This window comes from Oryx dammah, unplaced genomic scaffold (genome assembly GCF_014754425.2).
Source record: "Oryx dammah isolate SB20612 unplaced genomic scaffold, SCBI_Odam_1.1 HiC_scaffold_12, whole genome shotgun sequence".
Lineage (NCBI taxonomy): Eukaryota > Metazoa > Chordata > Mammalia > Artiodactyla > Bovidae > Oryx > Oryx dammah.
In genome coordinates this window covers 19253714-19271296 of record NW_024070196.1, presented here as the reverse complement: position 1 = coordinate 19271296, position 17583 = coordinate 19253714, and the positions used below count along the sequence as shown (strand labels likewise).

The 17583-nt window shown below is 39.1% G+C and overlaps 1 protein-coding gene across 2 annotated transcripts in view; it reads right to left on the bottom strand.

Annotated features, from left to right (window-relative positions):
- Nucleotides 1–17583, bottom strand: part of SLC7A11 (solute carrier family 7 member 11) — a 341695-nt gene that overhangs the window by 269222 nt on the left and 54890 nt on the right. For both annotated transcript variants that reach the window (XR_005722896.1, XM_040250500.1), the window contains exons 7-11: nt 12365–12488; nt 10356–10459; nt 9525–9621; nt 7624–7773; nt 5984–6161 (exon numbers count right to left, since the gene is read on the bottom strand). Coding sequence is in view for 1 of the 2 variants with exons in the window: in XM_040250500.1 (XP_040106434.1) it covers nt 5984–6161; nt 7624–7773; nt 9525–9621; nt 10356–10459; nt 12365–12488 (653 nt within the window). In the remaining variant the exon portion in view is untranslated. The remainder of the gene's footprint in view (nt 1–5983; nt 6162–7623; nt 7774–9524; nt 9622–10355; nt 10460–12364; nt 12489–17583) is intronic.

Below are 17583 nucleotides of genomic sequence, written 5' to 3'. Positions count from 1 at the left end.
AGGGACACAGAGAAAATCTTGAAAGCAGCAAGACAAGAAAGAATCATCACATATGAAGGAATCTTGATATGACTATCAGCAAATTTATCAGTAGGAATCTTACAGAGATTGGGATTGGGATCCCAGGAGAGAATGGGATTATATATCCAAAATACTCAGAGGAAACAAACAAACAAACTACCACCAAGCATACTTTCCCCAGGAAAGCTACCATGAAGAAATGAAGGCGAAATAAAGACTTACCCAGGCCAACAAAAGCTGAGGGAATTTTTAGTCATCAGACATGCCCTATAAGAAATCCTAAAAGGAGTTCTTTAAGATGAAACAAAAACGCACAAATCAATAACATGAAAATATGAAGAAGAGAGAACACTACCAAACATTTTATGAAGCCAGCATTGCCATGACGGGCTTCCCTGATGGTTCAGTGGTAAAAAATCTTTCTGCAGTGTGAGAGATGCAGGTTTGAACCCTGGGTCAGGAAGATCCCTTGGAGGAGAAAATGACAGCTCATTCCAGCATTCTTCCTGAAGAATTCCATGTTCAGAGGAGCCTGGAGAGCTACAGTCCAAAGGATTGCAAAGAGATGGACACAACTGAGTGAGCCCAATTACCCTGAAACTAAGTACAGACAAAGACACTGAAGAAAAGAACATTACAGACAAATATTTCTGGTGAATACAGATGTAAAACTTCTCAACAAAATATTAGCAATCCAAATTCAACAACACATTAAATGGATCATTCACCAAGATCAAGGGGGATTTATCTCTGGAATGCAAGGATGCATTCAATATAGTAATGAAAGTTCTAGCCAGAGCAATTCGGAGAAGGCAATGGCACCCCACTCCAGTACTCTCGCCTGGAAAATCCCATGGACGGAGGAGCCTGGTGGGCTGCAGTCCATGGGGTCGCTAGGAGTTGGACACAACTGAACGACTTCACTTTCACTTTTCACTTTCATGCATTGGAGAAGGAAATGGCAACCCACTCCATTGTTCCTGCCTGGAGAATCCCAGGGACAGGGGTGCCTGGTGGGCTGCCATATATGGGGTCGCACAGAGTTGAACACGACTGAAGCGACTTAGCAGCGGCAGCAGCCAGAGCAATTAGGCAGAAAAATAAATAAAAGGTGTCCATGTCAAAAACGAAGAAGTAAAATAATCTCTGTTCACAGACAACATGATCTTATATATAGGAATCCCCAAAGACCAATAAAAAGCTATTGGAACTAATAAATGAATTGCAGTAAAATTGCTGGATATAATACCAACACTTAGAAATCAGTTGCATTTCCATACATTAACAATCAATTATCTGAAAGAGAAATTAGAAAGCAAACTCACTGACAACTGTATCAAAAATTAAAACACCTAGGAATAGATAAAACCAAGGAGGTGAAAGATCTGTACACTAAAAACTACAAGACTAATGATTTTTTGACAAGAAGGCCAACACACCATAGAGAATGGACAGTTTCTTCAATAAATGTATTTGGGAAAACTATATAAATACACCAAAAAAATAATTGAATAAGTAATATGAAACTTAACATACCTAATACCACTCACAAAGATTAACTTAACATAGATCCAAGATTTAAATCTAAGATCTGAAAACATAAAACTCCTAGAAGAAAACACAGGGGGAAAGATCCTTGATATTGGTCTAGGCAATGATTTCTTGGATAAGCTACCAAAAACACAGGCAACAAAAACTTGTTGATTGTCCAGGAAAGCTGCAAACCAGTGGCCTCCAACTGCATCCCTACCCATATAAGGTCTTTGGCTTTCGAGATAAATCAGTCCCACTATATTTCTTTAAATAAAGTTGAGCCACTGAGTCTGCGTTAGATATTTTTAGTTATGTAAAGCCAAACAGCAATTGTAGGATTTTTAGCTTTGCCTTTCATGTTCAGTAATTGTTTCTGAAATCAGATGAAACAACTTCTGACCCTGCAAATCTGATTTACCCAATCATGCCTGGTACAAGTATAGGAGCTACAGCCAAATGTGAATAAGCCTATTGAAGTATGGGCACAAAACCAAGCTTTCCCAGAAATCATAATAAGAATAACAGTATTTATGTTTTTTTGAAAAGCCTTCAAAACCCTTTCACAGGCCTGGCTTCATTTCATCCTTACAGTGAAGATGATTTGACCTCCTAAGAAATGTAGACAAGCTTAAACTCATTGAAAAGCTTGCACTGCAGGTTTCATGAGGAGTCTGTCAAATGCATGTAGCAGCTTTCAGTGAAATACCATAAACAAACTGATCACGACACACCGTATGCAGACTATGCTCTTAGGACTCTGATTTTGCAAAATCACTGTCCATCACGACGGACTACCGTCACTCTGCTGGTGCTGCCCAGTGTGACCCTCTATAACTCAAGATTCTGTTTAAATACAGCTGTCCTCCACATCATGCCCAGAGCCAGAAGCATCAGCTTCCAGTCATCCCATTCAGTCTCAGCTGGCATGAGCTTTGACTGATAAAGAGAGGCAGCCAAGTAAAAGGGCTGTAGGGAAGCCTGGCTGGCGTTTGCTGGCTCTAGCTAGCTCCATGAATTTCACTACATCGGTGGGGTATCTGTTCCTTTTTCCTTGGGTGAGAAGCTCGTGCCTCTGTAAATAAATAAATAAAGATCCAGAAGAATTAAACACTCCGTCACAGATGGCAGAAAAAAGCTCTCTGCACATCTGACTGTTCCCTTAAGAGCACGTTTTTTTTCTTCTCATCCCAGGAACTCTGTCAAATGAAACGTGGTTCAATACTGGCATCCTGTGGCCACAGAAATTCATCAAATCTCTGAAACTCAGCTCCTCCGGTTCTGAAGTTCCCTGCCTATCTGAACTCAGCAGTCTATCTCCCTGTTTTCTGAATGCTGTTCTGGCGACCTCTTTTTTTTTTTTTAATGGAAGCATCCTCAGTAAGATGTGCTTTGATAAACTATCATTTCACAGGCCTAATCTGTTCATGTATATTTGGGTGAAAATACGGTATCAAGGCTAAAGAATGTTCCCCAACAGAACAATCTGATGTTCAATCTGTACACAGGGCACCAAGCAGAGGCTCTCTGGCCTCTGAGTTCACACTGAGTTTCTCTCGCCCCAAACAGAAACAGTTGGGAGAGGAGGTGAGACAGTGGTTCAGACTCTGCTGTGTTGTCTGTGTGTGTGTGTTGTTTTGGCCAAAGGCTAGGAAAATACTTGCTACAGCTGCAATAAATATTATGAACTTTCTTTATTTTACTACAAGAATGCTGCCTAAGAGGAAAATCAAACAAAATTACGGAGGATTGTTGCATTTTGCAGACTCACTTTCAAGGCAGCTATAAAGATAAAGGGTTACAGTGATCGCAGTTTAGAGGCAGATTTGCCACGTTCCCTGGTAAGACTCTATGGCGTTGTTGAGAACCAAATAACCATTATGGGACGACTACTTGGCTGCTACTTTCACAAATGGCTAACACTACATTTAGAGTCCTTGGAGATGTTCAAAACGCTATTCGAGACAGAAAAATAACAGAAAACATCAAAATTACATGAGCACGGAAAAACATCAAAGAAGGAGCAAGCAGGAAAATCAGTAGTTAATATGCACCAGCAAAGAAATGAGAGAAAATATGCACATGTTAGCAGAAGGAAAGCTTTGTTAGCGTTTTGGGGAACTACAAACAGGAGGGACCAAATGTTTATTCAATAAGGAAAGTAAAAGGAACGCCTTCTCTCATGTAATCTCTCTCATTGTTCAACTCTAAGGCAACCTGCTCTTCCTAAAATTCTCAAGGTTTTCCAGGTGTTCAGGGATTTTAACTGTCTTTAGCTAGTTATTCTGAAATGGACAAAGACCTCCCAGTGGTAAATACTCATCTACTCCAAAAATTAATAACAAGCAATCCTAATGGTAAATATTGTGTAACAGGACTTGGATTTTTTTTTTTTTTTTCAGAAAAAGCTCTATATTTACTGCCTACAGTAGAGAAAAGTTTACTAAAGCTATTCTACAGAAAACTAGTGTGATCTGACAAGAAACAAGGATTAAATACATTGCTAGGCAATCAGTGTTCCTGTGTTAGCGTTGAAGAACCTAACTTTTATAGTAACACTTCTTTGGGGAAGAATGTTGCTAGCTAGGAAACAAAATGCAGGTATAAATAGTAGTATAAGGTTGAAAGATATCAAATCCCAAGCTAATAAAAGGTAGTAGCTGAAGTCTATGTTAAAGGACTAGCTTCTAAATGAGTTTGTGCAGCACAGTAGAGATGCAAAATGTACACAAAGTTGTTTGTTTTTTTATATTTAGTAACACTGACATTATTTATTAATAATTTTACTAGAACGTTCCCTGAACTTTTCACTAGGCTTTAAAAAATTAATGATGGTAAAGTAAGTAAATTAAAATGAATGAGAAGAACAAAAGAGGATTTCTAAACTCACCAGCAAGAACACATTTGCTCCTCTGGATATATTTTTTCACTTCTTTCTCTCTTCCCCCAGGCACTCAGTATAAAAAGAACATGAATTTGAAGTCCAGCAGCTATGGCTTCAAATCCCAGGTTAATAACATAGAAACATATACACTACCGTATGTAAAATAGATGGCCAGAAAGAATTTGCTGTGTGATTCAGAGAACTCAAAGTAGGACTCTAACAACCTAGAGGGGTAGGAAGAGATGGAGGAGGTTCAAGAAGAAGAGGATATGCGTGTACCTAATGTAGAACATTACTGATTCCTGCTGATGTATGGCCGAAGCCAATACAATATTGTAAAGCAATTATCCTTCAGTCAAAAAAAAATAAATTAAAAAAAAAGCTACATCTTCCTGCAATCTGGTTGTCCCATCTGGGTATAGAAATCAACAAATTCACACATAGATCTTGTGGAGGAATGAAACAGATGATGATGTAAGAGAGAATCTCCCAGCCCCTGACGGAGGGTTAGGCTTTTGATGGCTTTTTGCAGAGGCTATTTCTAAGTACTCTTCCTACCTGCTGATTTACTATATTTTCTCCTCCCTCAACACACCTGGTCACCAAGCTCTGTTGATTTTTCATCTTTAATATCTTTCATTTTCCTTTGGACCCTGCCAACATCACCTGTATTCAGACTTTTCTCAGTTCTGTCAGGATTACTGTGATAACCACTAATCACTATTCTTGAGAATGTCTTCAGCCTCATGCTCTCTGTTCCATCCTCATTGTCCCTCTCTTCAGGATGACTTCTGGAAAGTGCAAATCTGCCCAAGTTGGAATTCTAGGTCTCCTACTTAATATCTTCATGACTTGGAACAAGTTATATGGATTCTTCCATACCATAACTCAAAATCTATAAAATATGGATAATTTTTTTCTAGCTCAGAAAGTTGATATAAGGATTAAATATGGTTATATATAATGGTTATGGATTAAATATGGTTATATATCTGTATGTTAACAGAAATTACTCAGTAATTGTCAACTGCTCTTCTTTACTTGATTATTCTTGCTGTTCCTATGATTCTCCATGATTCACCAGTTGGGCAGTGTTATAATAAAAGAAATCATGATACTTGAGAACTTTTCAGACTCTACATGACCTCCCACCAAATCTCACACCACTCATTAAGTAGTGTGTTATCACATAGAATCAATAAACTGCATTCAGCCCAAGATAAAAACAATTAGGTAAGTGAGGGATTCAGTAGAAAAAATGGGTTGTTTATAGTATTGCTTATAAAAATTCTATACAAAACTTGGTTCTTCTAAGAAGTGATTAAAGAAAATCAAACTAAATACCGTCAAAGGATTCAGTGACTCTAGCCTAAATATCCTTCCTGCCTTTTCTTCTTCAAGTTCTCATTAGAATGCAGTAATATATTCACATTAGCAGTTTCCCAAGTGGTATTTTCAGACTTTAAGGTGTGTACCATATATGTACACAGAGATGGGCTTTCTACAACACAGTCTCTCAAAGGTCCTAAAACTGCTTAAAAATCTTACCTGACATTCTTCTGAACCATTTGGGTTTCTTGTCCCATATAATAAAGAGATAGTAGGCAGGAATCCCAGTCAGAGTGATGATGAAGCCGATCCCTGTACTAAATGGATCTGAATAAAGGGAAAGGGCCACCATGAAGAGACACGTGAAGGAAAACAAAGCTGGGATGAAGAGCGGCACCTGGAACATAGCACAAAAGAAAACCACTTCAAACGTGGCTTAAGAGACAGAAGGTAGATTTGAGTTGAGCACTGCAGCCATGAGGTCAGGTGATACACTCTGATCATGCGACCAGGGGACAGGCACCGTCCTACTTACCTTTCTATGAAAATCTCTTGACTAGGGCACAGAGCAGATACTGATTTGAAAACACTCCTTTAAATTAAAATAAATCTTTGGGTAGAACAAAATCTAAGGATAAATAAGTATGTTTCATTAGAGACGTTCTGTTTGAATTATTTTACTAGTTAAGTACCATTATGATTTATGTTTCTGATTGTAAAAGAGTGCTTCTTTGATAATTATGATTAGAATCCACTTTAATGTAGAGCCAAGAGCACAGGCTGCTTGTTACATGTTAAAGCCTTTCAGTGCATATTGATTTTCTGTTGGAGATTCACAATACGAACTGACAGGGATAAAATAGGCCAACTCCTATTCAACCACTAATAAAGATGTCACCAGCATTAGGTAATGAATATAATTAGAAAGAAATTCTGACAACATGATGGACAACATTATCTGTGTTATTTCTTAAAAGCAAATACATAGTGAGTTCAAATCAAACCATAAACATTCAAGGCTGAAGGAGATGAGAAGCATATTCGTCAGCCTTCCCAAAAGGAAATGCATCGTTATGGTAAATGGACATTCTATTAAGTGGTAAATTCAGACATCTTCACTTTCTTAAGTATTTTACATCTCTATTACTTCTGGAGTGCATGATGCAGAAAAGGGCCAATGTAACAAGTCATAACATTCAAGAATACTCAAAATGCCTTTTTTGAAAAGCAGCATCCTTTTCAGAGGCTTCCCTAGGAATGCTAGTGGTAAATAATTGGCCTGCCAATGCAGGAGATGCAAGACAAGTAGTTTTGATCCCTGGTTTTTGAAGACCCTCTGGAGAAGGAAATGGTATCCCACTCCAGTATTCTTGCCTGGAAAATCCCATGGACAGAGGAGCCTGGCGGGCTACAGTCCATGGGATCACAAAGAGTCAGACATGATTTAGTTATTAAATAACAATAATTCCTTTTTAGAGTATTAGTGATGATTTCATATGTATCTGCCTCACTCTTTCTCAGCATGACTGTCCACAACTATTCAGCATAAAAGAGTAGTCTATACTTTGAATGTATCAGATCATTAGGCACATTAATGAAAAATCAATGTAACGACCATTTAATATTAATACTCCTTTTCAAAAGTGCGACATACAAAGCTCAGTACATCACAAACAAGTTAATCAACCTTTTCCAAACTAAAATAAATCCCATATGAAGGCATTACCTGCAAGAGTTAAACGTTTTATTTTAGAGGATTCTGCCCCCTGCCCAAGCTTCTCATCATCAAGTTATGACAAAGAGAGGACCAGATATTAGGAGGAAGATTTATGTAAACCCATGAAGATTGCTGAGGTTACCTTGAAAGGACGATGCATATCTGGGCGTTTGTATCGAAGATAAATCAGCCCAGCAACTGCCAGCCCAATAAAAAGCCACCTGGCAAAACTGAGGAAATTCAGAAGACTGTAGAGGTCTCCAGAGAAGAGCATTATCATTGTCAAAGGGTGCTGGGGGAAGGAAGAGAAAAATCACACTCAGTGAGTTAAAAGGGAACAAACATGATAATAAGCAATGATATCACTATACAATATTATTGTATTTTCCAAATGACTATTTTTACTGATTAACTAGGATCGTGATTAAAATCTATACTCAACTACCCTCCTAGCTATAACTTACTCTTTACTCCTACATACACACATACATGGATGTGTTATTTTTTGTTGTTTTTCATTAAGAGAATGTGTTTTCCAAGAGTAAAACACAGGACACTGAATAACTCAAAATTTAAAGATCCAGAGGGCAGAGATGGTTAATAACTAACAATAAAAATTAAAAGTGTATCCAATACAAAAATTTACAGAAAGCTCTGTGAATGGTGTCTGGTGCTATGCACACACAGGAAAGACAGCCACTTCTAGGTGACTGTGTGATCTCCTGAATGCAAAACATGACCTTTCTTTCCCCCACACTCCCTTTCCCCATGTGCCTGCCACGTATGACCCTCAAGACCACAGAAAAGAATGAAGCGCAGAGATCCGCACAGCAAGTCTCTCCAGCTGCACATACCAAGGACGGCATGACTGATAGCGGAAGCTTAAAGGGAAAAAACCCTCTTCAGCAAATAAATACATTCTGTTCCCAAAGTGACGTAAACTTCCAGATGCCACACAGAGTAAACATACTTGACAAAGAAATTTCAAGGAGACATTTTGAAACAAATGAAATTCATGGGGAAAAAAAAAAAAAAAGATGTTTCAATGCATTCTATGGTGGTCCTGACAGCAGATTCCATCAGAGAAAAATGTTACGAAACAGTAAATAAAAAGGAATATAACATTGCCAATGAGGATTTGAAGACTTGCACACCTTACATAGTCTTCTCTATCCCACATTTTGCGAATACTTTTCTCTGCATAAAGAATCCTACAGCTCAAGTTTAAACTGTGGTGCTTTTATTTTTTCCCTTTAGGCTGCCCTCAAAAGTCTCACTTTTAAGCACAGAATCACTTCAGTGTCTAGGATTTCATTGACTTTTTCTATAAATTTGTATGTGTTTCATCATATGGGGCCTCTGGTGAGACATCTGGATATTTGGGGACTGTAGCTTTTAGCTCCACTTTCAATAAGTAGAATTAGGACTTTTTACTCAATATCATTTTCTGCGAAGGCTCTAAGTCATTGACAAAAGCCCAGGTAATCATTTCCCTTCCATTTCACAAATTTTTACAAAGTTGAAAGAGAAGTGATTTGGTTATTGCTCCAAAGCATCAAATATGCATCAGAACTGATAAAGAATCTGCCTGCAATGCAGGAGACCCCTGTTCCGTTCCTGGGTTGGGAAGATCCCCTGGAGAAGCAATAGGCTACCCACTCCAGTGTTCTTGGGCTTCCCTGATGGCTCATACGGTAAAGAATCCGCCTACAATGTGGGAGACCTGGGTTCAATCCCTGGGTTGGGAAGATCCCCTGGAGAAGGGCATGGAACCCACTCCTGTTTTCTTGCCTGGAGAATCCCCATGAACAGAGGAGCCTGGAGGGCTATAGTCCATGGGGTCACAAAGAGTTGGACACAACTGAGCAACTAAGCACAGCACAGCATACTAGATAAAGGGAAGCAATGGAAAGCATCCTGCCTCTCTAATTCCACCATGATACAAAGAGAGCCAATTTAGAGATGAATGAGAACAGAAAGAAGTCCTCCTTACTAACCTGTCCTTTGAGGCTATATCTAGATACACATGTTAATATGCATTACCAAAACAATAACAGCTGGCAGAGGAGTATGCTTCCGGATGTGAATCATGGAGAGGATTTCTGGAAGGTGACCCTCCCGGGATGCAACATAGAATAACCTGATGGGAGAAAAATGTATAATTGATCATTTCCAAGGGGGAAAATCCAGAAATCTAAGAGAAAACTTGCACCTTCTTTGCACCAAATGGTGATTACTTAGGTTTTGCTTTTTAAAGTAGAGTGCATTATGAGAAATCAAATTTTGATTTTTATAAATATCTGCCAAAATATGATTCCTTGAGGAGAAACAATAGCAACATCCGACTCAGTATAGCTGTGCCCCCATATACATAGCTGGTGGGGAATTTAGTTCTAGATTCCTATTATTACCTGTGTGCTGTCAAACAACATACACACACACACCAAATATTCATATTTATCTGATTGGGTTTTCATCATATTAAATCAAAAGGAATTTCTAGATAAAAGGGATGCAGATGGTGGGATGATGATTTCTTGTGTCTATTACTTTACTTTTTTTTCTTGTCATCTTTTCTTTAGAGAAACCAAAGATTTTATTACTAGATATAAAATGCTGTTGTTATAGACATACATCCAAAAAAAAACAAAAAACAAAAAACCCCTCGATGCCTGGCTTCAGAGTAGGCTATGAGCAGACAAGCAGTGCCCTCTTATGGACAGAGTAGGACGTGCTGCGGAAGATTTCAATCTCGCGTGTCACTTTAAAAACAACAGGTTTGGAGGCACTATTTCTTTTCTTCTTAAACTTATCCTTATCACATCCCATCTCAAAAACAGAAATGCCTTTCTAGAAAGGCTTGAACTCACTCACCTGGAGACAGCAAACACACCACCATTCATGGAGCCAAAGCAGGAGAGGGCAACAAAGATCGGAACTGCTAATGAGAAATTTCCCAGGAGCCGCTCAGAAAAGGTCTAGTGAAAGGCAGAAGCGAGCAAATTAATGCTTTGCCAGAAAGTAGAATAAAATGAAACAGTTTAGGCCAAACGCGCTCCATGACTCTGTTCACCTGGTGATACGTGTGTGTTTTACAATCCTTCTTTTGGGTTAGGGTCAGACTAACCTCTTAGGATAATAATGAAGGGCAGGTAGCCTTGCTTGCTACAAAACTATGGACAGCGGTCTAAACAAGCACCTTTCCTCTACCTTCAAAAAGCAGTGATCCATTTATCAAATCTATCAACTATGATATCTATTGTCTCTGACTCTGGGAAGTAAAAAAAAAAAAAAAAAAAGCTCAGTTCAGAATTTCTCCTTTTGGAGACAGAAATCCTTCTGTATGATACCTTCTCTTTAGTCGGGAAAGCCACATGTTTATAGTGAAGTACAAAGGCAGACTGAGGAGTGTTGCAGATACTTATTCCATATACCAATCCTAGTGTTATGACTTAGAAGTGTGATGAAAAATAAGTGATGACTTAATATGTGTATCATAGAAAAGAACCGTTCTGAAAATCTTTCGCCCCAGAAAAATCACATCAGCTGCATCTCTGTTTATCAAGTCAATCCCACCTTCTCAGGTATCTGCCAATTCCTTCTGTAGTTTCTTATTAAAAGGTTAGAATACCAATACAAGTCTGAGGAAATCAAGTCATAGAAAATATAAAGGAGAAACGAAGTTTATGACATTTCCTTTTATTCTATGGCATGTGCAAGACTGCAAATTTTCATGAAGGATATATTAAAAAAAAAAAAAGATGTGGGATTCTTTACTTGTCCTTGAGCAACTGGCGCTATGTAATTAATGGACCACATTACGCTCAGGGACTAAGTGCTGCCCTTTGTCTAGTAAGATGAGATGACAACCTGACATCAGAAAGCTCTGTGCATTCGGTTGTCTGGTAGAAGTTACAGCAGTGGGCAAAGTCTACTTTAATACAGTGAACTCGTACATAGGTTCACGAAATGGGATAATTTGTTCCCTGTGGATGTTCCCTGCAGATGATTATTATGAGGTAATAGTGACTATTTTAAAAGGAACTGACATCTAGTGGTGGAAAGTTCTTTTTTTCCACCCTTCATTGTTACAAGGTCATGAATGAGAGCTCTCTTACTAGCTAAGTTTTTATACCAAAAAGTCTGTGTCACAGAAGAGCAGTCCCATAACATGACCTCTGGAAGCAAAAGACGGTCTTGAAGTCAAATAAATTTTGGAAAATGCTGTGAAATTATAAGTATCCACTTCTTTAGGAGTTAAAATACACATTAGCTTCTGTGATATTCTGAGAAGTACAATAAAAATGACATCTGTTTAACTTTGAATAACTCTATTTCCCCAAATTAATAATATCCTAGGAGCTAGTATTCAAAAAGATATATATACTAGGAAAAAAAAATGCATATGGTCTACTTGGAAATTCTAAAGTGATGCTTTGGGAGAAAGATTTTAAGTTAGCATTTAAAAAGTGTCTAAACAGGAAAGAGTACAGAATAAATTACAATTTGCAAAATGAATTCATTTAAATTCAGTAACTGCCCACCTGTACTTAAAGACACATTGGAAGAATGCCTTCTATTCAATGTGTGTGTGTGGAAATGTGTTTTCAAGCTGGCATATGTGGACATATTTTACATGAAATTAATAAAACAGAAATCGTATAGGATTGTAGTTGTATCAACAGCTACAGCTGTAGCTATAGCTGTAGTTTAGTTAAATGGAATATGCTAAGGTATGTCCTAAATTTTTAAAATATTCATTATCATTCAGTTCAAAAAAATTACTAAATTACCAAAACACTTTCCACTGGAGGAAACTACTGTAAAACTGCATCAATTCATTAGCCTAAATTCAAACTGGCATTAGCCCAGCTTAGACTTACCACGGCCACTGCATTTGAAAGCATCAGTTCCTCGGCACTGATGGTTGTGAAGTAGGCCACGTTTGTTAGCACGTAGCCAACAGTGACAACGGTCATGGATATACATATTGCAAGGGGGATGGTTCTGAAATGCACACAGGAGTTGCTTATTAGTCATCTCTTGTTAGCCACTTCTCTGAGACCAAAGAAAACAGCAGGCTCGTTCAAAGAAAGAAAACGGTATGGATAATTACAGGCTCTGTTCAGCCGGGTGAAGTACCACATAGTCCTTTGTAATTTAATAAGGTCCACGAGGGGAGACACTACATTTGTCGTGTCTACTGCTCTGCCCCAGAACACATGGGTCTGTCCCATTCTTTTACTCCATAGATCTTAGAGCAGGGTTTCCCACACTCGAGCATGCATCTGCCTGGAGGGTTTGTTAAAACACAGATTGCTGAGCCCACCTCAAGAATTTCTGCTTCAGGAGGATTTGCATCTGTAACACCTTCCTGGGTGATTCTAGTGCTGCTGGCCAGGGTACCACACTTTGAGATCCACTGGCCTTTCAAATGCCTTTCAAATACGAATTCACTTGGCTTGACAACCTTTCTAAAACTAGTTTCCAAAAAGGTCTTTTGCATTCAGTGTTTTCCCCTTCAGTAATTCTCCTTACCATCAAATTAGTGTACAGTATTGGAAGCATGGGAACAGGATATATCTACCTTTCTAAATGATGGCAATAATAATTTTGTACATAACACAAAAAGCCTAAAAGTGCTTCCAATAATGGTTTTGCACTGCCCTGCTGTGAGTTCAAAGGAAGCTCAAGATCATGAGTATCTATTAAAGCCATAGCACAGATAATCCCATGAAATTAGAGGTGACATGCTGTGCAGTACATATGACCGACAGCACTGACACCACACAGCATCATGAAGTATCCGGCACAAATGCAATGTTATGTCTTCATTTAATGCACTTGGAAAGTCAGGAAGTTACTGACCCTAATAATTTGATTCCATGTTAGCGATACACATTACTTGCTTAACATAATCACCTCTTCAGACTCTTTCCGGTTCAAGCAACTTAAACCTTCAGCTCCCTGCACAAAGGCTGATGGGGTTTTTTTAACCATAGAACTTATCAGCCCTCATGGAGCCTTAACGCTGCTGGATGCCACTAATGAAGACCTCCATATAATTTCTTCCAAGATGAAAATACAGTTCTGAAAACAGGAAGGAAAAAAAAGGCACAGCCTGCCTCACTCCCCAGGCTGGGTGTGTTGAGCACACGAAGTCCCAGCTCATTATGCTGAATTCTCTATCCCCTGTTGAGAACAGGCAAACCCAGCCAGTCAGCAACTGCCATTCATTATGGTGCTTGGAGCCTGACACTTCCACTGATCCCCAAAGCCTTAAGCCTCAATGGGGAAACACACTGACCTCTAAAATCCTGGCATCCTAACAGGAAAGGAGCAGATGTCCCCCTTCCCCAGTATGAAGAGGGTCCTATGGAATTTGCTGTTCACACCATATCACTCATTGGTCATTGTGATTGATAAATGCTAAGTGTAAGCAAAGGAAATCACTGGGTCAATACAAAACAGAGGGGTAAATGGCATAGGGCAATTTAAAGATGAATCCTGTTTCTTTGGGTGCTTCCCTGGTGGCACTAGTGGTGAAGAACCTGCCTTCCAACACAGGAGATATAAGAGATATGGGTTTGATCCTAGGGTGGGGAAGATCCCCTGGAGGAGGGCATGGCAACCCACTCCAGTAATCTTGCCTGGAGAATCCCATGAAAGAGGAGCCTGGCAGGCTACAGTCCCTGGGGTCGCCAAGAGCTGGACACAACTGAAGTGACTTAGCACACAAGGATGCCTGTTTCTTTGAAAGAGAGGAGGCAGATCAATGCAAAGGCGGAAGCAGCTGAGCAAGAAGGTGAATAGGCAGCTTTTCAACCACTCGCTGTATTCCTTTAAATTTGAATCCCTAAGCTTCTATAACATCCCAAATGGGGTTCTGAGTTCTTTCTGTGGAGGAGGGAAGCAGAGAGGGAGAGACTCTCTGGAGATTCCTCGCAAGAGGCTTAAGAAATGCGAAGGCTCTGCTAATAAAAAGTGAAATGATTTATTGTTCAGTGCAGTGAAGGCACCTAACCTGTCCAGGAGAGGGAGTACTGTCAGCCACATGAGGCTGCCACAGAGCAGAAAGAGGTGAGTCTGAAATTTGATGGTGGCTCTCCCAGCAGAGACAGGACTTCCCTGGTGGCTCAGAGGGTAAAGCGCCTGCCTACAATGCGGGAGACCTGGGTTCAATCCCTGGGTCAGGAAGATCTTCTGGAGAAGGAAATGGCAACCCACTCCAGTGTTCTTGCCTGGAAAATCCCATGGATGGAGGAGCCTGGTAAGCTACTACAGTCCATGGGGTCGAAAAGAGTCAGACATGGCTGAGCCAATTCACTCTCACTCCCAGCAGAGAACCTAGCCTCCCAAGGCAACTTCCCTGTTTCCTGCCCAAAGATTACCATTTTTCTGAGGGGAGATTTCTAAACTGACTCCAGCAGAAGGGATCTTAAAAAAAAAACCCTGAAGTTTCCAGGTTAGTTTCCCTTTCTTTTTTTTCCTTCCTCAACTTGTCAATAACAAAAACAACAGCAGCAACTGTGCTATATACCCCCTACTTTACATATTTGTCTCATTTTATCCTTGGGAAATTCTGTGATTTAGGAGCACCATCACCATTTTATATATGAGCAAATGAAGTCTTAGTTAAGAACTGTTCGGGATACACAGCTGATAAGTAGAACCTCAGAATTCAGCCACAGATTTAGCCTACCTTGAAGTCAAAGCACTTAAAACTACTAAAGAATACTCTTTCTCATGGATGTGGGTCTTCAAACTCAATTTTCAGAGAAATCATAACTACTGAATATGTATAATGTTCACTGGAAAGCTCTCATCATGGCTGTATTCTTCATGTATTCACTGAAAATGCAGTTTCATGTAGTATACTGCTGCTGCTGCTGCTAAGTCGCTTCAGTTGTGTCTGACTCTAGGAAAAGACTTATTCCAGGATTTTCATAAATTATGAAACATTATAGTTCTTAAGAGCTATACTTCAGTGTGAACTATAATGTCAAGGAAATGTTTTCAAAAGTCTCAATATTTAGGAAATACTGGTTCCTCCTTAATTTAAAAACAACAAAAGCTCACTAAATAAACTTCCCTAGACAACTCTTAAAGAAAAGGAGGAAAAGTAAGCATACACATCAGATAATTTGAAATAGATTATTAACAGTTTTACTATCAGCCAAATACACTGTATAGATACCAGAGGGGGAAAAAAATCTAAGGAGTTTAAACTATAGGATAAAAGAGGAAAAGGGTCTAACCTTGCAGCAATTCACAGTAAGCCCAGTAATTCCTCTTGAGGTAAAATTAAACCATGAGAATTGGAGAGGATGAGGCCAGATAGCCAGTGGCTTCTGTCCTTAAGGTTCCATTTCACTTTCACAAAAGGAAGGAGAGGTGGTTGTGGCTGCCTTGGCATAAACAGCGATCATTTACCAAGGAGTAACAGTTCATTTGTTCAGAAGGGCTTGGCACCGTGTGCGTAACTCCTGGATTTCAAGCAGCAAAGCCTAAGAGCCACTGGGTGAGCTGATAAAAGCTCTTAGGCCATGCAGAAGCAATCTTTCTGGAGGCTTTAGATGCAGAGGGCAGATAAGCACTGTTAGTACCCAAGATTAAGGCAAATGGCATATGATAACAAAAGGAATCAAGGGAACTGGTAGGCCACTGATATTTCAAAGCCCCTGTGTTACTGTGAGGTATGCACCAATTGTAAATGCAACAGAAGCATTGTCTTTAAGCTGAATAAAAAGATTTGCACCTATGACTTATACTTTCTCAAATGTTTGTGCATTTTTTTAATGATTAGCAAGATACTAATTATTAGAAAGATAGTACTGGGAAAAGAGACTTAATCCTTAAGAGCTTTTTGTCATATCTATCTATCTATATACCTGGCTTCCCAGGTATGGCAGTGGTAAAGAATCTGCCTGCCAATGCAGGAGATAGGGCTTTGATCCCTGGATCAGGAAGATGCCCTGAGGAAGATATTGCAACCCACTCCAGTATTCTTGCCTGGAGATTTTTATGGACTGGGAGCCTGGTGGGCTACAGTCCATGGGGTTGCAAAGAGTCAGACAAGACTTAGAAACTAAATAACAACAATAAACAACAGACTATATACACAGATCGACAGACAGATGGATGTAGTCTTTTCAATTATGTATTAATGGGAAGAATTAAGTGAGAATCTGATATTTTTATGAATTGAAAATAATCTCCAATTAAAAGGTCTTGGATAGTCTTTTGTTGTAGGCTTATTTTAAATTGGCATCTGTAACCAGTCTATGTAACACATGGATAAATGTTTATTTTATCGGAAATTATTAAATGGAGGTCTCTGGAACCTCTGCTTAGAAGCACTCTCATTCTAGAGGTAGACTTCCTCAGAAATTTAAATAATCCCAATAGGAATGGCAGGTAGATTATATTTGTATAATCTACAAAGTGCCGGAAAATACATTTTATCTCCAAACACACACATGGCATTTCATATCCTTTGTGAAATAAAATAGAATATGAACAAATGACAAAATCTAAAACTCACTGAAACAGGAGGCAATTTTCAAATAATTTTCCCTTGTTCGTATTGTCAAACAAGGGAACCAAGCCTCAGAGAGGTTATGCGACTTGACAGGCCAAGGTTACAAAAGAACTAAGCACGAGAGCTGGATCTTGAACCTTGATCTTCCAATGCTAAGTTCCACATTCATGGAATCTATCTCATCCAGGATAACATGTCTGCTTTGTGCCTTCCTGAACTCTAGGTACAAAGTTCCTAGGATTCTTACATGCTGACAAACACATACTCCATTTATAATACAAAGATCAGAAGGCTGATATCTTCTGATGTTACCATGTGACACATTTTAAGCCAAGTATATTTTACTATGCACTTAATCATCACAAATGCTGCAGCATGGGATGCATTTTCAATACACTTTGCATCTATATGATTGAGCATCAAAAATGATCATTGTTTCCAGCTTCATATTGGCTAAAAAGACTCCTGCCATGCAAACAGACTTAACAAATCTAGCTTGATTCTTCAGAGCTGAGGAATCTGAAGGTCACAAAGATTTCTGATATTCAGACATCTGAGTAA